This window comes from Rhineura floridana, chromosome 13 (genome assembly GCF_030035675.1).
Source record: "Rhineura floridana isolate rRhiFlo1 chromosome 13, rRhiFlo1.hap2, whole genome shotgun sequence".
Taxonomy (NCBI): domain Eukaryota; kingdom Metazoa; phylum Chordata; class Lepidosauria; order Squamata; family Rhineuridae; genus Rhineura; species Rhineura floridana.
Window position 1 is genome coordinate 28,935,988 of NC_084492.1, and position 24,129 is coordinate 28,960,116.

General features: G+C 43.4%; 2 protein-coding genes across 3 annotated transcripts in view; both read left to right on the plus strand.

Moving 5' to 3' along the window:
- Nucleotides 1-14,379, plus strand: part of HEATR3 (HEAT repeat containing 3) — a 34,078-nt gene extending 19,699 nt beyond the window's left edge. For both annotated transcript variants that reach the window (XM_061594054.1, XM_061594055.1), the window contains 9 exons: nt 163-443; nt 1,569-1,659; nt 2,001-2,155; nt 3,753-3,835; nt 5,635-5,771; nt 9,083-9,171; nt 10,964-11,107; nt 11,216-11,392; nt 13,374-14,379. In XM_061594054.1, the coding sequence (XP_061450038.1) occupies nt 163-443; nt 1,569-1,659; nt 2,001-2,155; nt 3,753-3,835; nt 5,635-5,771; nt 9,083-9,171; nt 10,964-11,107; nt 11,216-11,392; nt 13,374-13,490 (1,274 nt within the window). In that variant the 3' untranslated portion in view covers nt 13,491-14,379. The remainder of the gene's footprint in view (nt 1-162; nt 444-1,568; nt 1,660-2,000; nt 2,156-3,752; nt 3,836-5,634; nt 5,772-9,082; nt 9,172-10,963; nt 11,108-11,215; nt 11,393-13,373) is intronic.
- A 7,660-nt stretch (nt 14,380-22,039) lies between these two features.
- Nucleotides 22,040-24,129, plus strand: part of TENT4B (terminal nucleotidyltransferase 4B) — a 52,723-nt gene continuing 50,633 nt past the window's right edge. The window contains exon 1 of the mRNA XM_061593999.1: nt 22,040-23,509. Within this exon, the coding sequence (XP_061449983.1) occupies nt 22,725-23,509 (785 nt within the window). The 5' untranslated portion in view covers nt 22,040-22,724. The remainder of the gene's footprint in view (nt 23,510-24,129) is intronic.

Consider the following 24,129-nt stretch of genomic DNA (forward strand, 5'->3'; position numbering starts at 1 on the left):
AGGATTGCGCTGTATGTTTTTAGAATGTTAATGGAAGTGTGTACAATGCCTGGATCACACAGGTAGTTGCAGCTCCTGTTTTTGTGGCTCTGTACTGCCCTGCAGACGCTATGATGACCTGGGTTGATGGCTTATGTCTACCTTAATCTCTTCTGGCTCAAGGTGTCACTTGGAATATAAAGAGCACCCTGCCGTCTGGTAGCCAGGCAGGCACCGTGAATGCCATCCTGAAGATTTTCTCTGAATGCTTAGCGATAGACGCTGGCGAGATGGTTATTCAGATAAAGGAAGAGGAAACTGAAAGGGTGAAAAGCTCTGCCAAACCGGAAGCTGAGGGAAATGTGGGTGACGGGGACAACTCAGTACTTAATCACGATGAGGAGATGGAGGAAGCGCCGAAAGGGGCTGCCAATGGGGAAAATGATGTTTCGGATCTGCTTCCAGTAAGTGTGGCTGTTCTGGCCCTAGACATTACAAGCAAGGCTTATTTGATGGAACCATTATTGAGACTGTGGCCTCATTTCTACCAAAAATATAAAGCAATATCATGCCACTTTAAGCAGTCATGGCTTCCCTCAAAGTATCGTGGGAACTGTAGTTTGTTAAGGAGGCTGATAGGTATTAGGAAACCATATTCCCCGTACAGAGCTACAATTCCCAGAGTTTCCTAGAAAGAGGGATTGATTTTTAAACTACTCTGTGCAAGATGGTGAATGATATTTATTTATTAAATTTATATCCCACCCTTCCTCCCAGAAGGAGCCTAGGGCAGCAAACAAGTAACAAAACACCAAGTAGAGACCTTATCCCACTCTGCATCTGTACTGGAATTGCTTTTTAAGATGTTTTTAAATATGTTTTTGAGATGTTTTAGAGTGCTTTCAGTGTTTTTGTTTGCCGCCCTGGGTTTCTTCTGGAAGGAGGGGCGGGATATAAATGTAATAAATAACAATAATAACAAAAGCACTTTAAAACGTCTTAAGAACAAAAGAATGTAAAACAACAACAGAAGTCTCTTAGTTATTTTTAAAAAAAATATTCAATTGTATTTTTATTCTTTTGCTTCTTGTATTGCATTTCATTGTACTACAATTTGCATTCCATAGAATTCAAACTGTAATGCAATAAAATACAATATAAGAAATAAAAGAAGGAATAAATAAAAATGCTATTAAAAATCAAGATATTTGATGCAGACATGTTGCAGACCACTGGTGGTCCACGGACCATGATCAATATGAAGCCGCTGGGAGTGGTCATTAGGAGATTTGGTGCACAGTTTCATCAGTTCACTAATGACACCCGGCAATATTTCTTCGTTACATCTGAATCAGGAGAGGCTGTGACTGTTCTTTGTTTTATTTGGTTTTATATGATTTTATACTGTTTTATTGGTTTTAGGTTGCATCTTTGCTTTAATATATAATGTACATAATGTACACTGCTTACAGATTTTTGAAAATTATTCAGTAGTTTAGACATACTTTTAAATAAATAAATACACAAAATAAAACAAATAGACAGTCTGACCTGGTATAAGAAAGATTTCTGTACTCTTTGCTTTGTAGCACAGTACACAGGAGATGAAACAGGTGGCAGCTCTGCTTCTGGCTCAGCAGACAGCCCTGGAAATCATCGTTAACATGTGCTGCAATGAAGGTATTTATGTTGCCCTCTTGTTCCTGTGGTATGTTGGCATCCTCCCTCAGCCCTTGTAAAAAGAAAAAAAATCCTCCTTCCCTCCCTTCCTCTCAAGTATATTCTGGATTGCAGCCGTAAAGTTTCTCCCAAACTGTCTGCCCTCTTAAATATACCTGGTGCTAAATAAATAAGCAAATAATCTACTCCGTTGGTTTCTGTGGGGCTCTGGAGTCTTGCATCTCATGTGGGAATGAAGCCAGAAATTGCACGCTGGATGATGATAATTCGAGATGGGCCTGCTTTGAGAAATGATTTGGGAGGGGGGATTTTCTTTTGATGGCTGAACTGCATGTTTGCAGACCCATCCGATGACGAGTGGGAGGACTTATCCAGTAGCGACGAAAGTGATGCCTTTATGGACAACAGCTACGACGAAGGTGGAAAGCTTCTGTCACCACTGTGCCTTTCTGCTGAAGTTCACACAGCTCTTAGGAACCACCTTATTCCAAAGAAGGTAGAGTTCTCTTGTCCTTTCTAACTCCTCCTGCCAGGGTCCAAAGATCACTTCACTAGTTGGTTCTGTGTTCCTTAATAGGGCTTTAGAATTACATCTCTGGAACAAAGTATTGTTTGTTTAATTGTGGTGTGGATGGGTTTTCATAGAAAAAGGTCCACTCATGGGACTTGCACAAATCATTGGAATTGCACAAAATAGGTTTTTGGATCCCAGCCTCAGATCTGTTACCTGGTTTGTAATAGTTTGTAATTAATTCACTTTTTTCTCAGATATTGGGCTGTATCCATTGTTAGTTGTACTCAGAGTAGACCCATTGAAATCAGTGGACATGGCTAACTTCGATTCATGAACTCCAATGAGACTGCTCTGAGTATAACTTAGTAGGATACAATTCTCTGTGTTTATAGAAAGCAAATCATTTTTATCCAGTACTTAATTGAAAATCCACGATGGCAACATCCTTGCACAAGAGAACACGTGTGAGCAGGCTTAGGAGAACCCTAAGTACAAAAAACTATAGGAAAACACAATCCCTTATGTGATGGAAGCACCCAAAAATCAGTGATCACAGAATGGTGGCTGACTCTTGGAGAGGAAATGGAAATAAACATTCTGGAAGAAGGTGCAGCTAGCTGGCTGGAACCCTGAACAGAAGCACTTCACACTGCAACATTCCATTGCAGAGCCCACTTGTCTTAACAGAAATCTGCGAGATGCAACAATGTGGACTTAATATTCAGAATAATATAACGCAACAATTTAACATACAGAATACTTTTATGGTGTCTTATGTTCAAATATGAGTGTGTTTACCCAATTGCCTGAGTCACTGATTATGTTAGTGAGAGATTAAACAAAGGCTGAATCAAGCTGACATTGTGTAAAGGAGATTTTGAATAATAAGGGTGTTTTTTGCCTCTGTTTCACCGTTAGTATGGGATATCATATAAACCCTAATAAACAACTGGAATTAGTTTGAAGCATTAGGTTTAGAAAAAATCTTGGTCGTCTGGATGGTGTACATGTTCCATTGGATAAGTGGCATTATTGATAGTGTTCCTGTCCAACAGCATGTAGATAGCACTGCTAAACTTTAGAGGGAGGATTCACAGAACACTTATATTAGTAGTCATGTTGAAGTAAATGGAAGTTATGTATGCTAACATAATTGATGTGAGAATTATCAAGGTTTAGTGTGCTTTTTTCACTAAAGCGCTGAAATTCTGCAGCAAGATTCTCTCATATCTGCCCCCAAAAAAGCTCAAGTCCACAACCTGTATACATTATGCAATGCAAATTTTTTTACATATATTGCATAATTTATCCTGATATTTTAACCATTTTGCATAATTTATTTTAGTTTTGCTAGTCACAGGGAAGGTCAAGAACAGAGCACTAACCACTTGGAATCTTATCCAGCCACCCCTCTGGCATCATACATTTCAGCAGGCAATGCCCTTGTGCTTCTATGCCTCTCTTTGCAGTCATAAGGCCTAGAAACATTATCTTTTTTCTTATTAAGGGAAACTGATGTTCCCAGGAATTTGAATTTTGTATGTGGTGATGATGCATAACAGCTTCTTTCTTTCCCCAGACACTTGAAAAAACGGCTTTCCCCAACAGTGTTGCTGTTGATATCTGCATGGCAAGTCCAGCTTGGAAGCCGCTTATTAAAAAGTAAGAGCTAACTCACTTTGATTGTGTTTGTAGTCATATTATTAGGATAGCAATGTCTCACTTCAGGCCATATATGGAGTTTCCAGAGGTATCAAGCTTACTGCTATTGGAAAAAAAGAACTGGGACTAGATGGGTCTTTGTCCTGATCCAGGCAGGCAGGTCTTAACATTCTCTTGTCTGAATCACTTTTACTATTTAAGAACTGACACTTGAACGTTTGCCAATTTCAGAGTCCTCGCCTTTGTTTTTTTTTTTTTTACAAGAGTATGTGAGTACATACAGTATATGAGGGACCCGTGTTGCTGCATTATAATCTGTTTTTCTCTCCCCACCCCCCTGCTTTGAAAACAGATGTGGGGGTCTGGGTGAGATTGTTCCTTGAAATAAAGAACATTGTCTTGCATGTGCGTCATCCTGATGGCTCTGTTTTCAAGCTTTATCCGTTACCTCATTATGTTGCATTTTCATTGCTCTGCTTTGAAAATGCTCGAGGGAAGTCGAGATGGTATTTGGGCTTGAAATGTAGAATTATGCCCTAAATGGTCTACCAAATTTCATTCAGGCACCTTGGAACAGAGTTATTGTCTTACAAGCATAGGAGTTGGTGAACAGGAAGCCAGATAATCTCAAAACCTTACTTGGCTAAACAAATCAGTAAATGTATTCCCTAGGCTAAATATTCCTATTAAAAATAGCATACAGGTTCATATATATAGGTAAATAGGTATGAACACGTGAGAGTCCTTACTTGCCTGCACATGATGCCAGCAAACTCTTGCCACTAAATTCTGGACCCTTTTCACTGAGTACTTTGTTTCCCCTGACACCAGAGACAGAACACTGGGTAGTATATTCCAAATATATTAACTTGGGAATACTCTCTGTTACGCTGATATGTTAAGTGTATGATGGAGTTAGGTTTTCTTCCCCAAGTAAGAATAGCTGGTGGTGATCAGCAACTCTATCCCTGGGCCAAATCTGGCCACAGGGATGGTACCAGGCCTCCTGGTTAGAGTAGAAATACTAATGTAGAAGGAATGGCAGTGGCTGCAGTGGGATGTTACGGCTTTGGCTTACCCATCACTCCCTATTTCTTTTTGAAAATGACTGACAAGGTTACAATGCTTGACTCACTTGAGGTAATTCATATGGAGCCATGACGCACTACATGGTACATGCCCTCTTTGTAGCTCAGGGGTCACCAACGTGCCCACTAGTGCCTCCTGTGGCACCTGCCAAAATATCCCCTCAAGAATGCACAGTGTACAAGAGATGGTTTGCTCTTCCTGCTCAGTTTCTGTTTGAATTGTCTCAGCCTCTGTTACATTGGACATGCTCCCTTAAATATGCCCACATTTCAGTGGATCCCAGGGTTGGACAGTGGATAATATTCTGAACAGAGGAGAGATGCAAAAAGCCTCTCTCTGTGACTGAGTGCAGTGGTGGCTGATGGAGGTACTTTGATGGATGGCAGCATGTCTGTCTGTTTTTATACTTATTTAGATGTGGCCGTCAGTGTGCCGTACCTCGATGGCAGCCATTTTGTATTATGACAACCCCCACTTACCAGCCATTTTATGATATAGCAGCCATTTTGTGATTGACACCCATAACACTTTCTCAAAATTTCAAATGTACCCACTGGCCCAAAAAGGCTGGCAATCCCTGATGTAGCTCATAGCTGTCTGATCTGTAGGGAAATGGTACTGAGGTGCCCCCTTTGCCTTTTCCCTGCTTTATGGCTGTTTGTTAGAGCAAGCGCTGAACGTTTGACTTGGCTCATTCCATTTTCTTCCAGGTTGAACATGGTCCAGTACAGAGCTCTGACCTGCCTTCACAGCATTTTGTTGGTATCTGACATGGATTGCCTTGGGGGACCTTTGATGCTTCAGTCGCTCTCACAGCACCTATCCCAGTTAATTTTTTCTCAGCCAGGTGCATTTCAGGCCTTTGTGTCCTATTGATCTTGCCAAATCTCCGTGTCTTCCCTTCATACTTCTCGCCTGTTGCTGGTGCCTCTCCCTCAGTGTTTCTGCCTCATGTGCACATTTATTTCAGGAATTTATATCTAACCTTTCAACATAAAAAGATTCTAAGGAGGTGGACAACAAAAAATCAAAACCATCCAGTCCAGGGGCAGGGGATATTTTTTACCAGAGATCCACCTGTCGGGGATGCTTTATGTTGGATTGCTGCATTGAGCAGGGGGTTGGACTCGATGGTCTTATAGGACCCTTCCAACTCTATGATTCTATGACCCCGAGGACCACATGGCCTCATTGGGAATCTTCCAGGAGGTGTATGCCAGTGGTGGGCAGGCCCAGATGCAAAAGCGGGCGGAGCCAGAGATGTGACATTTGCCTTTGTACAGTAGGTTACATTTGAGCTGCAAAGAAGCCAGAGTTTTCTCTATCCGCAAAGGCACACACGCCTCTCCATCCAGGCAAGCAACAGGCGTTACTGCAGTTCAAGGACACATTGCAGCAAGAAAGCAGCACTTTAGGCAGGCTTGAAGCAGGGCCAGCAAGGGGTATGGGAAGGGGGTGTGGTCTTGGGAGAATCCAGGGGGCCAGGTAAAGAGGCCTGGAGGGCTGCATCCAGTCCCTGGGCCTGAGTTTTCCTACCACAAAGTCACATTCGCACCATACATTGATTCCACTATTACTTCACTTTTAAACAGTCATGGCTTTCTCCAAAGAAGCCTGAGAGGTGTAGTTTATGAAGGATGCTGAGAGTTGTTAGAAGACCCCTATTCCCCTCATTTAAGTTTGGCCGCATCCTACCCTGATTTTAGACATAACATAGGGGCATTTGTACCTGCTCATTATTTGGCTAACCTGACCACTCCCAAATTCAGAAAAGTGTTTACATTAGCTAAGTTTAATGTCTTACCATTGTCACTTTTGGATGGCAGGTTCAAAAAAATTCCTATTGCGAGCGAGTATGCCCTTGTGATGCGGGGGAAGTAGCGACAGTGGGTCATGTTTTACTTTATTGTGTTTTTTATTGTGACCTTTGATTCTCTCTCATTACCCTGATTTTACAAAAAAATCCTGATAGAGATGATACATTTTATCTGGAGTATCTTCTTTCTGATCGAATTCCTCAAGTCACAGTTAAAGTGGCCAGTTTTTGTGCAGCAGCCATTATATGCTGAAGAGCAATGACAAATCAATAGCACATATAGGCTTAATAATTGGCTTTTTATCAGAATTTGTTTAGTTTTGTGGATGTTTGAATTTTAATGATATCCTGTTGTTTTAATGCTATGTATTTATACGCTGGTCTTTGACCGTCATAAATTTACTTACTTACTATTCCACTCATAGAGCTATAATTTCCAGAGTTCTCTGGGAAGAGGGACTGACACCACTCAGGGAATTGTAGCTCTGTGAGAAGAATATGGGTCTCCTCTTGGCACCCTTTACAAACTGTACTTCCCGGGATTCTTTGGTGGAAGCCATGAGTGTTGAAAGTGGAATAACAGTGGAGTAAATGTATGTGGTGAATGTGGCCCTAATCTAATCGAGAGATAAGAATAAAAGTGTAACTAAATAGCGATTAAAAGGAGAAAGTTGAATTGAAAAAAGTGCCCTGAAGGAGCATGGATCTATTGGAAGCTCCTGCAAATGGAACAGAAGTAGCTGCTGGGAAAGGTGATTGTTGTTAATTCCTCCTCCGTCCCCTGGCAGTCTATTCTGGAGGATCCTCTGGAACAATGTAGGAGGTGACTTCTGCAGGGGGAAAGGGAAATCTGTGGAAACTTCCTTCTGCCCCTTTTCCATTTATGAAACCTAGACCCTTCAGGACCAACCTAGAGACGACAAGGTGGAAAAAAATAAAGAGCAGAAACAACTCCCCCAAACTTAAAAGAGCAGTGAGGCCTCCCACTCCCAGCCTTCTCAGCATCAGTCATTGAGCAGCAAATAAATAATCTAATTTAAAAGAATGGAAGAATTAGGATTTGTCCTTATTTGTATGCTTTCGGATGAGCATTTTAGGTGTTTTGTACCCATCTTTCAGTTTTAAATTGCTTTTATGTATTGTATTTTACTTTAATTTGCTTTGAGACTTTTTCTTTTGCAGAAAGGAACTGATAAACATGGTAATAATAATATTATTTGATGTTGTTGCTGTTAATAGTTGACGCCACCAAAAAGGCCCTAGTCTTCAGTAGCCACTGACCTAACCTCAGAAGGGGGAGGTACCTTGAGAAGTTCCTTAGAAGCAGGCAGGTTTGCATGGGAGCAGGTATTCCCACAGGAATAATATCCCACTTTTCCATCTCATATCAAAATGGATTACAGGTAAGATACAAATAAAAGAATGATAAGCAATTAACTCCACCCCCCACACATACACCTGGGGGGGAGAGTTAATTGCTTATCATTCTTTTATCTGTATCTTTCTTGTAATCCATTTTGATATGAAATGGAAAAGTGGAATATTATTACTGTGGGAAGGAATTGTAGAGAAAAACCAAGGGGAGAACATATTGGATGGCAGCCAAATCATAGGCCTGCTAAAACGGAAAAGTCTTTAGCTGGAGTCTAAATGCCAAAAAGGAGAGAGTCACACAGATGCCCGGGGCGGGGAGGTCCACAGCCTGGGAACCTCAGAGAATGTACTCTCTCATAAGAATGTAAGAAGAGGCTTGCTGGATCAGACCAAAGGCCTATCTAGATCAGCATCTTGGTTTCCCACAGTGGCCAGCTAGATGCCTGTGGGAGGACATGCTAATGTTCTCCAGCAACACCCGTATTTGAGGTGTTCTAAGCTTCCTTAGTACAACTTCTTGAAGGGCAGCTTAACAGCTGCCTGGCCTTTATAGAGCACCACAAAATCAACTGAAAGTCTATTTGATGAGTCAACAGAAAACCAATTTGAAGATGGAAGACAGGGCCCGTAAGCCAATGTTGGTTAGGCAGAGTTGATTGAAAGTTGTGGGAAATGGTTCCAGTCATCTGAGGAGTAAGGGAACGTAAGTAGAGCTGGTGATGGTTTGGGCCTAGAGATTGGGATGAAGCAGGGATGGCAGTGAGTGATGTATGGACAAACTTTGAACTTCTGTAACGTGGGACTTTACCCAAAACAATAAAAAGCATTGAGAATTGCTAAGCCAGTACTAAGAACATTGCCCTGGGCACCATATGTGTTGATCTCAATGAAATTTGTCTCCAAGTAAGTGTAACTTTCTTGTGTTTCAAGCCTTGGACAACTTTGTTGGGATTTTTACTTTTGGGCAGAATTTCCGAAGGAAATTGAGTTTCTGGAAGCCGTAACCAGTGCTTTGCGAGCTCTTTTGCAGATGTTGGCAGCTAATAATATACCTCAGGTGAGATTGCTTGTTTCTCAGAGGGGAGGGGAGAGGACATGCCAGGAGGAACTGCAGTGGGGAAACTAGAAGACTTGGGGTGAAGGAGAAGAATGAAAAGGGTCTAGAGACTATTTTCCTAACATGCAGTCGGTATCTCCAGATATGTGCAGAGTACATTCCCCTCCACATTTGTTGCTTTCAGATGGCCTGTTTATTGAGCGTTTATCCTGATGTGTTTGTTCAAAGTTTGTGGGGAGATTACACAATGTTGGCTATTTATTGGTCCCAATTTGTTCACGGGAGAGGCTATACGACGTTAAGAACATAAGAACATAAGAAGAGCCTGCTGGATCAGGCCAGTGGCCCATCTAGTCCAGCATCCTGTTCTCACAATGGCCAACCAGGTGCCTGGGGGAAGCCCGCAAGCAGGACCCGAGTGCAAGAACACTCTCCCCTCCTGAGGCTTCCGGCAACTGGTTTTCAGAAGCATGCTGCCTGTGACTAGGGTGGCAGAGCACAGCCATCATGGCTAGTAGCCATTGATAGCCCTGTCCTCCATGAATTTGTCTAATCTTCTTTTAAAGCCATCCAAGCTGGTGGCCATTACTGCATCTTGTGGGAGCAAATTCCATAGTTTAACTATGCGCTGAGTAAAGAAGTACTTCCTTTTGTCTGTCCTGAATCTTCCAACATTCAGCTTCTTTGAATGTCCACGAGTTCTAGTATTATGAGAGAGGGAGAAGAACTTTTCTCTATCCACTTTCTCAATGCCATGCATAATTTTATACACTTCTATCATGTCTCCTCTGACCCGCCTTTTCTCTAAACTAAAAAGCCCCAAATGCTGCAACCTTTCCTCGTAAGGGAGTCGCTCCATCCCCTTGATCATTCTGGTTGCCCTCTTCTGAACCTTTTCCAACTCTAGAATATCCTTTTTGAGATGAGGCGACCAGAACTGTACACAGTATTCCAAATGCGGCCGCACCATAGATTTATACAACGGCATTATGATATCGGCTGTTTTATTTTCAATACCTTTCCTAATTATTGCTAGCATGGAATTTGCCTTTTTCACAGCTGCCGCACACTGGGTCGACATTTTCATCGTGCTGTCCACTACAACCCCGAGGTCTCTCTCCTGGTCGGTCACCGCCAGTTCAGACCCCATGAGCGTATATGTGAAATTAAGATTTTTTGCTCCAATATGCATAATTTTACACTTGTTTATATTGAATTGCATTTGCCATTTTTCCGCCCATTCACTCAGTTTGGAGAGGTCTTTTTGGAGCTCTTCACAATCCCTTTTTGTTTTAACAACGTTTTAACGTTGTGTCAAGCAACCTTTATCCCACACTTTCCAGTGCATTCTCCTGTCACTTTTCTTATTGAAAAAAGTCTGGTTTTTTTGCGGGGGGGGAGGGAGGAAACGGGTTTGTTGCACAAGAGAGCCAAATCAACTTTTAATTGTGTGACCTGAATTTGTCGGTATGTGATTGCATCCCACTAGAAAATAGTGAATTTTCCCCTGGCTCTGCTGCCAGTGGACAATGCTCTTGGGATGTGGGACATGGTTTTAAATTTATTTAAAATATTTCTATCCCGCCCTTTTATCCTATAACAGGGCACTCAGGGCGGCTTACAAGAGTAAATATACCTGACTCCGCCCTTTTTTAAGTTTGACGACTGGGTGGAAAATATTCCTTAAACACTTGAATGAAAACCTTATTTGGGGTTTATTTTGACCTTCTTTAAAACTTGGAGGTTGACCATTTTATTTACTCCCCCCTCCCATTATTATTCTTTTCAACAGTGCATGTCTCCTGAGCAGCTGATGACTTTGTGTGAAGCTGGTATTCACAGTTGCAATGTTAGCATCCGAGTAAATGTAGTTAGCATTCTAGGAATTGCTGGCAGTGTACTCGCTAAACTAGAAGACACTGTGCAAACACTAAAGGTAACACCGCTTCCTGATTATTATGATCCCTCTCTTGCTTTTTAGCAATGACATTACTGCTTGAAAGAAATGTTGTTGTTTGGGGAATGTGTTTCTGTATCATTTCAGATGATTGGGAAATTCCTCCTTGACGTTGCAACAAAAGATTCTTCTCTTGTGGTAGTGGGGGAAGCTCTAGATGCTCTCTTTGATGTTTTTGCCGATGGTAAAGAAGCTGAAAAGGCGGCTGAGCAACTAAAATTGCTTTATGCACTTAAGGAATTCCAGCCTGTTTTCAAATCACGGGTAAGCATTTGCTGTGAGAGGAAGATATTTAAGTACTAATATGGTTTCTGACTGCATTCATGCCACAGATTGGAGAATTTGACTTTCCAGCAGTTGCATCCAGAGCTCATATCGAATGCCTTAAAAAAACTCAACTTCTTGTTAGGGGAAAAAAGGAAAGCAAGTCATTAGTCCTCATGGATGCAATAATACACTTTCAAAGATGGAGACAGGTCAAGGCTGGGAAAGGGGGGAACATGTTAGAATTCTAGTGGCAAGGAAGGGAGGTGTTTGGTTTCTTCCTGCACTTTTTGTTGAACTCCTTCCATCCTTGTGGGCTTAATACCCAGCTTCCAAGCCTACTCATCAGCATCTCATGAGAGACGCTCTTTGCTTCCATCTTCGTTCTGCGGCATTTTGTGCTTCTTAAGACAGACTTACCTCGGTTTGCTCAAATAAGCTGTGTGTGCTTCTGCAGTGGTTGAATAGAGGTTGCTTGTTGGTTAAATATAATCAGTTGTTTTTATTAGATCAGGCCAGTACTGGGTCACAGCAATCTTAAAGAATTTGACTTTTGGGGTGTTGGATTTCTGTTTTTGAAGAGTTAATACAAAGACGTCATCTGAGAAATTACTGCAGTGCTGTACCTGCCAGCCTCTCAGAACACGCTGCTCTCTAGAACACAAGGAAGGACCTAGTCTGCCAGCATGCAAGACACATGCTGCTTAGTCATTTCCTAGTCTGCAGAGTCAAGTATGCTAGTATAAGTTCTCTGAGGAGAAGAGAGGAGTAAGGGGGTGCACTCATACCTGTGTGTTCATCACTTGGCAGCCACAAGATAAGTAAAGAGTTGTGCATGTATGAATGAGCCATCACTGATCAGCCATCACATGGTCAGGTCAAATCTACACCATCCATTTAAAGCACTCTTATACCACTTGAACTATAATGGCGTCCCCCAAAGAATCCTGGCAACTGTAGTTTGTTGAGGATACTTAGAGTTGTTAGGAGACCTTTAACAAACTGCAGTTCCCAGGATTCTTTGGGAAAAGCCATGACAGAGTGCTATAAGAGTGCTTTAAATGGATGGTGTGGATGTGACCTCACAGTTTCAAGTTATCGGTGATGAGATACTGAGCAAACTTAGCATCTGCAGAAGGCAGTTGAAGGGTCTTCAGCATCCCTGTATACTCTGGTGCCTGTCTTGAAGCCTCCTTGTTAACAAAATTCATCTGATGCTGAGACCTACTGTTTTAATTTCCCACAGTGTCCATGTCTGACATTGTGTTAGGGCATTGTGGAGAATCTTCCAATGGTGACAGCACAATGCTGTGTGCTGCTGGGGCTGACATTACCAAATAACTTCAACCGGGCTCAACTACTTAGGATGGGCCCATTGATTAGGAGGAGGCCCATCAGAGGGCCCTCTGTTATGGGACTTCTCAAACACGGAGCTGACCCCTGACATTGAGCATTCTTCACATGTGTGAATCTGCCCTAAGGGTTGTATCCACCTAAGTCCTACTCAGAGCAGACCCCCTGAAATTAATGAACCTAATTTAGCCATACCCATCAACTTCAATGGGTCTGTGTGGAGTAAGACTAGCATTGCATACCACCCAAAGTGATGAATTCTCAGAGGGAGAGAGTACTTTCTGAAAATAGCTTTCTTTTGGTTTATGGACTAGGATTATTATTATTATTCCATGGTTTAAATTAATACAACTAGATCTTCAGTTTAAGTCCTGTCTGTGGAATACTGTCCAGTTTAAGCTTCTGATCCTCAAACTACCATGATGTCCAAAAGAGTGAAGGAAATTTAGTGTGTCCCAAGCAGCTTGTTGCTTTGGCCAAGTGACATCTATGTCCTGGTTTTGAAAGTGCTGCATATGACATGTCCTATTTTGCAGAGTAGGTCAGTGCCTATTTTGGATAGTTTAGGCTGCATCTCTTGTAGAATATCAATAAAATGCATATGCATTTTTTTCCTTTTAAATTGCAGATGCGGAAAGAAGGGAAAGGACACTACAGCACAGATCAGTTATGTGTGCTTGACAATGTGAAACTGAATTTAAGAAGATTCATTGCCTATCAGGAGATGTTGGAGAGAAAAAAGTAACTTTTGAATTGTAAGAAAGGAATGTAAAGCTACATTTTTTATTATTGTTAAAAGTTTTAGCCTAGAATTTATATAGCACCTTGCAGTAATTGGCGGCAGGAGAAGTTAAGAAATTGTGGGGGAATGGGGCTATTAAAGCTGGGTTTAACATCCATAAGTGCCACATCATTTGATTTTGATTCAGTATAAACAGCCAGAATGTGCCCTTAAATTAAGACTGGGAAAAATGTTTTGAACTCCTAGGTGCCATGCTTTGGTTTCTTAAGAACCAATGTCAAGTCGACTTAGGGGCAGGCCCTACCTAATTCTGAATGAATGTTTGATTTATCTGCATGTCAGCATAAATTTTTTAGTTGACCAAGTGGCTAGGATTTTTCCAGTTCTTCCTTTTGAAGGCCTATTGTAGATGTAACGCTGCTGATAGTCTGACCATCATTAAGAGACTGAGAAACTCTCTTATGAGCATGCTTTCCTCCCCCACTTTTTTTTACATGATGCTTCCCCCGCCCCAGTTTGCAGAGGTAATTAGAGTGTATTGTTGGGCAATGGTTATCTCAAGCCAGAGTGTACTCCTGTTTCTAACCATTTGCAAACCGTTTCTAACCATTGCAAACTCTGGTTTGAGGTAATCATAGCTAATGTTAACATTGGTGCAGATATAATGCTGTTCCCTGGTTAGCTCTGAAAAGGAAAGGAACATGCAAACCTATGAGGTGCTCCCACGCTTTTAACCATGGTTAGAAAATCTAGTACTGGGTTGAAATCTCTGGATTTTATTCTCATTGTGTGTAAATATCCATGCCCTACAAAATTATTATTCTGCAAAATAAACAAAGGAATGTGGATTCCTTAATACATGCTAGAAAAATATTAAAAACGTATACTTTTATACTGTGGTCTGTCAGATAATTTATTGAAAAAGCAATATTTGTTCTGAAGTTGGGCTACTTTAATACATTTAGCATTGCTGTGGATTAGCCCCAAGTGGTTTTAGTCTTGGGCTGGCTTTGTGCCATCCATATTGGCTAACCACACTGCACAAACATACCAAGATTCTTTCAACCTGTAGCTTACTCTTTGAAGTACATATCAGGCTTAGATTGGAGAAGGGAAGGAATCCTCCCTAGATGCCAGCTTTGATCATATAGGTGCCAGCCATACACGAGGTTGGAAAACTATTTTATAGTTTCATAGATGCTGGCATGTCCTTTTCTGGGCAACGCCTTGCTTGGGATTTTTCCAGCCTGGGCTGGAAATGATAGATTGCTATTGACTGCTACTGTTGAGCAGTAACAACAGGTGTGGATGTTGTCGCTCCTGTCACCTTGAAATGTGTTTGCTGAACCATTGGAAAAATATAGATAGCACAAAACCAGCAGTCTCTTTCTTTAGTGGATTAAGTGGTTTGAAATTAGGAGTTAACAGTAAGCAGAAAGGTAGCAGTGTTAAAAAGACAGAGTGGCACTTTTTGTGATTTTGTCATGGTGCGAGCTTTTACAGGCAAGCAGCTGTTTCTAGCAGCGTCGGATGAAATAGGTGTTGCCTGCAGAAAGTAATGCCACTATGTATTACTTGGGGTGCAATTCTGGCCTCCGTTTGTGGAGGGCAGGGTATGGAACTCCAGGAAAGAGCGGATGTGCTGGCTGGCTTCTTTCTCACTCCCACAGCCACTTCACAGGGTGTCCAACTTTGTAAGTGCCCTTTCAAGGTCTTTTTCTGTGATGCACTTATGCCAGCTCCTGACAGGTTTGCAATATGCATGTATGAATGTAAGAGGAGCCTTGTTGGATCAGACTGGAGACCCATCAGGTTCTCCTGTTCTCAGAATATCTATGGGAAATGTGCAAGCAGGATACCACATGTGATCAGAATTATGGAGGTTTTGGGTGGCCCTGCCCTGATGCACTGCTATGCACCAGGCACCTGGATCCTCTGCACTGTACCCTCCAGACATGAAGAGAAGGACTGTATCCTTGCAGAACTTGCAGAAGGCTTCGTGAGCAAGATAGCAGAATAATCCTCACTATATGCTTCTGTTACCATTTGAATCATAGACTGTTTTTAAATTGCCTCAAAGCTGGTATATATACTAGGATATTACACAGAAGCCAAGAAAAGATGCTACTTTCCCTAACATTTTTTTTAGATGGGATGAGATTTTTTCCTTTATTATAGTGCTTTCTCAGATAGGATAAAAAGGCTATTTAACTAGTGTCTTCCCCCCCCATCTCCCATAGAATAGGCAATCTGGTGATATTTGAAATGGGAGGGTAAATGAACCACTTCAAATGTATCACTGTTGGGTTGGGGGTTTTTTGCACTAAACTTGGGTATTTTTAAAATACACGCATTTCTACTAAAATTTAAATTGTGGCGATTTACAAGGTTTCTGTTTAGCAAACTAATTTGTAACTGTTTGATTTGGAAAGCGATTGGGAGCCTTTATGTTTGTGTTGTATGCTGGGGGGATGACATGAGCTGCAGTGACACAAAATGCATAAAATGCTGAATTTGTTTAAAATAAAATGGATACTTTCATCTAATATTGAAAATACTTTAGCCTAAAGCTCCCTGAAAATGGGGAGTAATTAAACATTTTCTACAAAAGATCTGTGTGTTTGTATCTTCACTAACTTGCTTGCTGAAATGTTCTGCATCAGTGGCAGAAATTAGAAATTTCTTCTGATTTTACTGTTCTGATTACCGTCAGGCAGGGATATGATACTGTCCCAATCAAGATCTAGGAAATAAACTGACCACCTTAGCCACACTCCTGCTTTCATAGGGGCATCCTGTCTGCAGTACTATACGCTGCTAATCCCCCTTGGGGGGAAACCAGAGAGAACATTCTCTTGTTGGGATCATTACGTGTCTGGTTGTTTAGTGTTTACTCTGTGCTTTTCTCCCCTTGAAACCTTTTGACTTTTGCCATGCAGAGGTGAGAAATGAGTAGTAGTTGCAAGTTGTGTCACTTGCTAATGCCTGACACATCTGTAGGTAATGTGAGGGTTCCAGATAGAACTTTTTGCTCTGAAAATCTACCCAGCATCAACTTTTCTGGGCTTACTAATAAAGATAAGGAAATCTCGTGAGGATTTATGGAAACAATGCATCTGCCTCTTCATATTGTTAAAGCTGATGTCACTTTCATGTTGCTAAATACAAACACAAAATAAACAATACCTGCTGCTGGCTAATTTCCTGGTGGGAGGTGCTGCACAAAGCTTTAAAAATCAAGCTTTCACTTAGTACATTTTTCCTCACCATCTGTTCAAAGCAATTTTAATCATACATTCAGAGATGGGAAATCTGTGTGAGCCTTTCGTAAGTGGAACAATTAAAACATTTTTTTAATCTGATTGGAATGAGGGAACTAAAATGAAAACAAAATAATCTCCCTCAGCAATTAATTTAGGTCTGTGTTTATTCCTTGACTGTCTTTTGCATTTCTTCTACAAACGGATCTTTTTGAATAGGCCAGTAATTTGAAACCATTGCTGTTATGAGGAAAAATGGAATTTCTTGCATTTGCTAAGGGATGTTGGCAAATGCCATTCAACAAACTAGATCTCTATCAGGAATACTAGTTTTTAATTAAATGATCCTTGTGGTGAACATGTTGGAATTCATCCTTGGGTGTGCCAAGTTCCTTTTCAGCTCATAAAAACAACTGGTGTGTGCACATGAATACCATATTTGATCTTTCCTTTTTTTCCAGGCAACCTTGGAAAAGGCCCATAGGATAGCCAGAATGTGTATTTGTAGTTAAGTCTTCCTCTCCCTGGTCTTGGATGGCTACCCAATGCATTTTGAGATATTGCCCAAGAACTGATTTGTAAATGAAGACTTTTTTCTTATGGCAATTAACCACAAATGTACCTATAGGTGGAAAGAACAGCTACTCTGAATAAACCTTTAATCAGGCGTAGGTTCCAGGATTAGGATGTACTGTTAATATCTTTGTGGTGTCTTTGATTTTCCTCTCTGAACTCTAGAAGCAGTTTTACATAATTGTTGGGGTACTTCCTTTAGGAATTTCATAGGATTGTGTTTTATCTTCCATTTTATTCAGTGAGTGTGTAATACAGAGTATGTTTTGGTATCCAAAACATAACACCCACTTTAGCTTCTAATCTTGATCAGACCAGATGATATGCCTTCCTGAGTAAAGGGTTTTGGATGCTGGGCTCAGTTTGGACAAGACAAAAATCATTGCTTTTAGGAGGGTATGTTTGTCTTTTGCTGTTGAGCAACAGTTATTTTGGATGTGGGGTTCCTCTTAAAATTGCTAAGCAATGGCTTTGGCAATAAATGTTTTCCCATTTGTAAAAAACTTACAGAGATTTGGGGTTTTGACCATTCTTTATGGTTGCAGTTTTCTTTATAGCTATCTACTTTTTTGTAAATAGCAGATTAGATTACTGCCATGCATTCCACTGTGGGTGGCATGATCTAGATCAGGGAAGGGGTACATGTGGCCTTCTATATGTTTTTTGGGTGATAATTCCCATCATCCATGACCAGTGGTCATGCTGGAATGCGGCTGATGGAAGATGGAGTCCAGCAATATCCGGAGGGCCACAGGTTCCTCATCCCTGGTTTACATACTTCCAAGTGAAGAACGTAGACACAAGCAACAAGAATTGTGTTCCATGTGCTTTGTAATTCAGAACTTTTCATTCTGAAAAACTTTCTTTGTATCTTGGTAGTTATTATGATCTTGTGAAGCAAGTGGTAGCAGGGTATTTCCTAGAAAACATCCACATCTTATTTAGTGCTCATTAAGGCCTGAAATGGTTGACCTTCAGAAACCAGGTAAAGCCCTGCCGACAATGCTGAATATGGTCTGAATGTGTTCTGAGAAGCAAGTTCAGCAGCTATTGAAGATTGCACTTGAACAAGGTTTGTCTCTTTATTCAACCAGTTTAGATAGATTTCTAATACATCTACTTCATTTACTTGCACGTTACATCACTGACCTCAACCCTTTGGCTTTTTTCTTTTCTTTCTTGCAATAATTTAATCACTTTGTGTTTGTAATTAATCCATATTCCTCAGGTAGGTATAATAGTTCAAATATATACATCACAAAAAAATCTGCTTAAGTTCCGCAGTCTTTGTGGAAAAGGGATATCCATTTGCCATTTAAAAAGATCTTTGGGGGGACAAGGAAGTGGGCTCAAAGAATGCACACATATTAAACCTAATTCTTCCCCTGCCACCAAGACTGGACTAAGATGTTTCCTTGCCTCTGAATAACTGAAAAACATATGTAAACATTAATAACTGCAAAATATGTAAACATTAATAAGAAGCAGAGGAAGGAATACTAATGGATAAGATTGGAAAGGGATGATGCATAGTATGAAGAAAAAACAGTCACACATTTAAAAAATGAATTACTTTAAAACTTAATGGAAGAGAGCTTATGGATGGCTATATAACGTGAATTAAAGAGCAGGGAAATGTGGAAACATGGAACCTCTGCATGAGCCCCCAAAGTGCAGAGTGTTATAAACCAATGTATGGACTGAAAAAATGAGAGAGGAAAATATATGGGAAGATAAAGCTGGAAAGGAAAAGATCCTGTGGTTCATACTTTTATGGAAGCAGTGTCCTAGAGGCCAAACCTGCAACAAGTGTGACCTCCCCACCCACAATGAATATAGCCTGTTAGCCCAATATTGAAGCCAAAAGGGGCTTGGTAAAGCTTGCTTTCCTTACCTACTTGGGATTATAAAGGGGGGAAATAGCACACTTTTGACACAAACTACCAATGAATTTTGTAAAATTAGTCCCATATTACCTGAGGTAAATCAGTTTCCAGATGGAGCCTACCTTAAACTGAGTCAGCCTATAGGTTCAGATAGCTCAGTATTGTCTACAACAGCCCTCCAGGATTCCTGACGGGGGTCTTTCCCAGCCCTAGCTGGAGATGCCAGGGATTTAACCTGGGACCTTCTGCACACAGAGCTGATGCTCTTTCACTGAGTTTAGAGCTGTAAGATTATGTACCTAGCAAATGATTTTGTCTGACATCTTTGTTATCATTCTGTACTGATTGAAGTTCTTAACATTTTGTTTGCTTACCGCCCTGGGCTCCTTCTGGGAGAAAGGGCAGGATATAAATGTAATAAATAAATAAATAAAATTAAAACAAAACTGGGGAGCTGTTAGGACTCACACAGAGGAGAGCCGGGATCTCTTCTCAATCGTCCCAGAGTGCAGGACATGGAATAATGGGCTCAAGTTGCAGGAAGCCAGATTTTGACTGGACATCAGGAAAAACTTCCTGTTAGAGCCATGACAATGAAACCAATTGCCTAGAGAGGTAGTGGGCTCTCCAACACTGGAGGCATTCAAGAGGCACCTGGACAGTCATCTGTTGGGAATGCTTTGATTTGGATTCCTGCATTGAGCAGGGGGTTGGACAGGCCCCTTCCAACTCTGCTGTTCTCTGTTTCTATGATTCTGTGACTTGGTGAGACACAGTATGTGGCTGGGATGTGCATTTGGCTTACTGGGTTGCAAATTGGGCAGGCCTCTCTGAGGATATCAGGCATCCATTACTTAATCCTAGATGTTTTAGAGAAGCATAGCATTACTAAGTGGTGGAGAGCAAAATAATGCACTCTACTCATAGTCAAAAGTAACTATCTTTAGTAGTACTTCACAAGTCAGCTGCTGAGGTTTGGTATTAAAAACCAACTGGTTCTGGGGATGGAATGCAAGCAGGCCTAAGGGTGAGAGGTGACGTGTCAGTTCATGAGGCGAATGGACGCAGACAGTGACTGAAGAAAGGATGCATGTTAAGGAGGAAGAGTTGTAAAGCCCCTTTGTTCACTGAAAAAAAATTATACAGTTATGAATAAAAATAGTAAAGGTGATGGTGGCAGGATTTGGACAGGCCCAATCTCTCTCTAGCAAAAGGCGGTGTGTGCATGTGCGCAAAGCACCATATGAGCGCAGGAGGTCTTGTACAAGGAAAAGTGGTATTAAAATGAGGAAGAGGATGGTAACGAGGCAAACACAGGGAGTTGGGTATTGTGACTGAAAAGAAGGCTAAATCCAAACTAAATTCATACACCACTTATTAACAACCTTGAGAGGTGTGTGAGAGAGGGGTTTAGGATTGGCTCCCCAGTGTAAAGATATGAGGGAGTGGGATCCAGTTCAAGGTGATGGGCACATCAGCACATGGTGCAAGTTGTAGGCCCAACTTCCCACGATGCAGAAATGATGCACTTAGCTACAAATCCGGGTTGAGGGCAGCATGAACAAAAAGAGCAACTTGTCAACAAATCAGTTAATTGCATTTTGTCATTATAGGAGGGATGCCGTTAGACTTTTCTGCTTCAAGTACCAATAAAAGTGATGGTGGAAAGGCAAGCGTTGGGAACCTTTGGCTCTCCAGATGTTGCTGAACTACAACTTTCATAATCTCTGGCCATTGGTCATGCTTGCTGGAGCTGGTGGGAGTTGTAGTTCAGCAACAACCAAAGGTTCCCCACACCTGGCTTAGGTCGTTTAGCCTAAATTTTATGTATCTGATGAAGTGGGCTCTAGCTTCCTGAAAGTTTCTGCACCATTAAGCCAAGCAGTCCTTTAAGATACCACATGACTCAATTTTGGGTCAGACACATTTAGATGCATGTGATAAAATGGCTTCTACCCTCCATGGCGCAGAGTGGTAAGCAGCGGTAACACAGCCGAAGCTCTGCTCACTGCCGGAGTTCAATTCCAACAGAAGGAGGAAATCAAATCTCTGGTAAAGGGTTGAGGTCCACTCAGCCTTCCATCCATCCGTGGTCGGTAAAATGAGTACCCGGCATACGCTGGGAGGTAAAGAAAGGCCGGGGAAGGAACTGGCAATCCCACCCCATATATATGGTCTGCCTAGTAAATGTCGCAAGATGTCACCCTAAGAGTCGGAAACGACTCGCACTATAAGTGCGGGTACACCTTTACCTTTTTACTCTACAGAAGCTCATGCCACAATAAAAAGTTTCTGCGCAACTCTACACCTTTCCACTCAAAGTTAGGTCCCATTCAGATCAAATGGGACTTTATGCCCAGTTGAGTGGATATACAGGACTGCAGCCCAAGTCTGTGAAGATGCCGATTTCGTGTTTGTCCTAACCAGACAACATGGCTGCACTCTGGACTCTGCCACGAGAGTTGTTTGAGACTAAAACCCACTTCACACGGTGAAAGGCCGACAACGATCTGATCAGCCAGAAAAACTCAAGTTAGCCCATTAAGGTGCCCATTCTGTGTGGCCGACGCCAGATGATTTAACGTAGCTTCTCTGGAAGAACTTGAGAGCCCAGGCGCTGTGCGACCCAGGGCGTGTGGTGAAAGAACGACGTAAGCGCTATTGTTATATCATTAAATAACGATGATAACACAAATCTCCCCCCCCCCAAAAAGTGTGCGGTATACAGCGGGGCCGAGCGCCACGGCGTGACTGTACGGTGGATATAACTTCAATCGACTGTAGCGCCACAGGCACGCCTGAGGGAGGGGAAGAGCCGGCGAGGCGGGAGAGGCAGACACAGGCCAAGCGGGGCAGGGCCTAGCCTGGCTTGAATCACGCACGCTTTCAGCGTGTGGCCCGCAGCGGCAAGCCTCGCCACAACGCGGCTATCCCGCCGCCGGGGCTGCTTAACGCTGCCGCCACCATCCGCCTTCTCTGCCTCTGTCTCCCTCCCACGCCTTTATTACGCGCGGCCCGTGCGGCGGCCACCTCTTCGGCAGGGCCCCGCCTTGCTCTCCGGGAGGGGCGGGGGCTACTGTGTGGTGGTGGGGGAGGAGGAGAAGGAGGCGGTGGCGAAGGAGCAGCAGCAGCAGCAACTACGAGTACCAGTGGCGAGGAAGCCAGTTAGCGGCCGAGCGACCTGCCCCAGCAGCCACCCGACAACAGTCACTCATTTTACTGGGGGAAGGAGGCCGGGAAGGAAGGAAGGGAGGTGAAGGAGGAGGCGGCGACTGGCGAGGCAGCCAGAGCAAGGCAGAGGCAGCCAAGCGGAGGAATCTCTCCCTTTCTCTGTTTCGCCTTGCTCGACGTCGTCCCTCCGACGCGCCCCTAGCCGAGACAGAAAAAGAGAGAGAGCCGCCCGCCATTAGCGCTGGGAGCCGGTGGGCGCCGCCGGGCTCTCGGCCGGCTGGGCTGGGCCGGGCCGGGCGACGAAGAGGAGGATTAGCCCAGTCACTCGAGGGCCGGGTCCCCGTTTGATGGATCCCCGGATCGCCTGGTTCCAGCCAGAGCAGCTCGGCCCCTCGAACCGCCTGTGGATGCAGATCTGGGAGACCACGCAAGGGGTCCGCAATCTTTATTTCCAGCAGCAGCAGCAGCGCGCTCAGCAGCAGCAGCCGCTGCCGCCGCCTGCCTCAGCTCCACCGTCGTCGTCGTCCTCCACCTTCTCCAACAACAACCTCGCCTCCACTCCCGCCGCTGCCAACCCCGGGGTCAGCCCGGCCTCGCCGCCCGGCATGTCCCGCGGCCCCCGCTTCGACCCTCAGCCCGACTTCCTGCCTCTCGAGAGCGCCAGCCACAACCAGCAGCAGCACAGCAACCACCACCACCATCATCACCACCACCATTACCGGCGGCAGGCCTCGCCGCCTGCCGCCACCGCCTGGGCAGGCCGGCCCGGCACCCGGGTAACTCCAGCGCCGCCTGTCGCAGCCGTCTCGTCCTCGTCGCCTTCTTCCTCGGCCGCATCTCCTTCCCCTGCCGCCTCGGCCGCGGCTACGGCAGCCGCTGCTTCTTCGTCTTCGCCTTCCCCCGCCGCTGCCGCCGTCGTCTCCAATGCTTCGGCCGCCAGCAACAAGAGGAAGCGCGACAACAAGGCCAGCACCTTTGGGCTCAATTACACCCTCTTGTTGGGGCCCGCCGGAGAAAGCGGGGGCCCGGCGCCGGGAGACGGCCCCCTGGGAAGGCCGCAGGCGGGCCCAGACGAGCCCGCCTACACCGGCACCCCGTGGAAGAAGACAAATTACAGCCAAGGAGTAGTGGGGTGAGGAGACCGGGATGGTGGAAAGCGCTGGTGGGGTTGAGTCTGTTACTCCTGTCTCTTCTACGATCCCCCAGTATTTATCTCTAGTAGGGAGAGAGGCCTTAGGAAAAGGGATAAAAAAGAAAAGAAAATGGGGAGGGAGGAAGGGTAGAATTGGGAAGATAATGGGCGTGGGGCCGAGAGAATAGTCGCTAGTCAAGGTTATAAAACCGTGGAGCAGTTCCTTCTGTGCCATGTGTACTTAATGTATCGATTGCTCAGAGCAAGTATTCTCTAGGTAAAGGTTCGTTTGTTTCCTTCTCCCCTTTTTCTAAGGGGTTTGTCTGCAAAGGATTTATATCTTTGGACCTAGAGGTCCTCACTGGTGAAGGTCCCAGGCGCCCAGGGTGACAGAAAGCTACTTGTTGTATTCTGCACGTGTTTCCAGGGTCTTTTTTTTTTCATATTATTTGTGTGACTCAGGGCTGGTCCCTTACTACTCAGGATAGCTTTCTGTACCTAGTCTCCAGCTCTGGTTGAGTCCCCTGCTTCTAGGTTAGCATTAAGAAATACTGGATAGTAGGAAAAGAAACTTGTCTGAAGCTCATACCTACAAACTGGGCTGAGGAAGTTGCAGCACT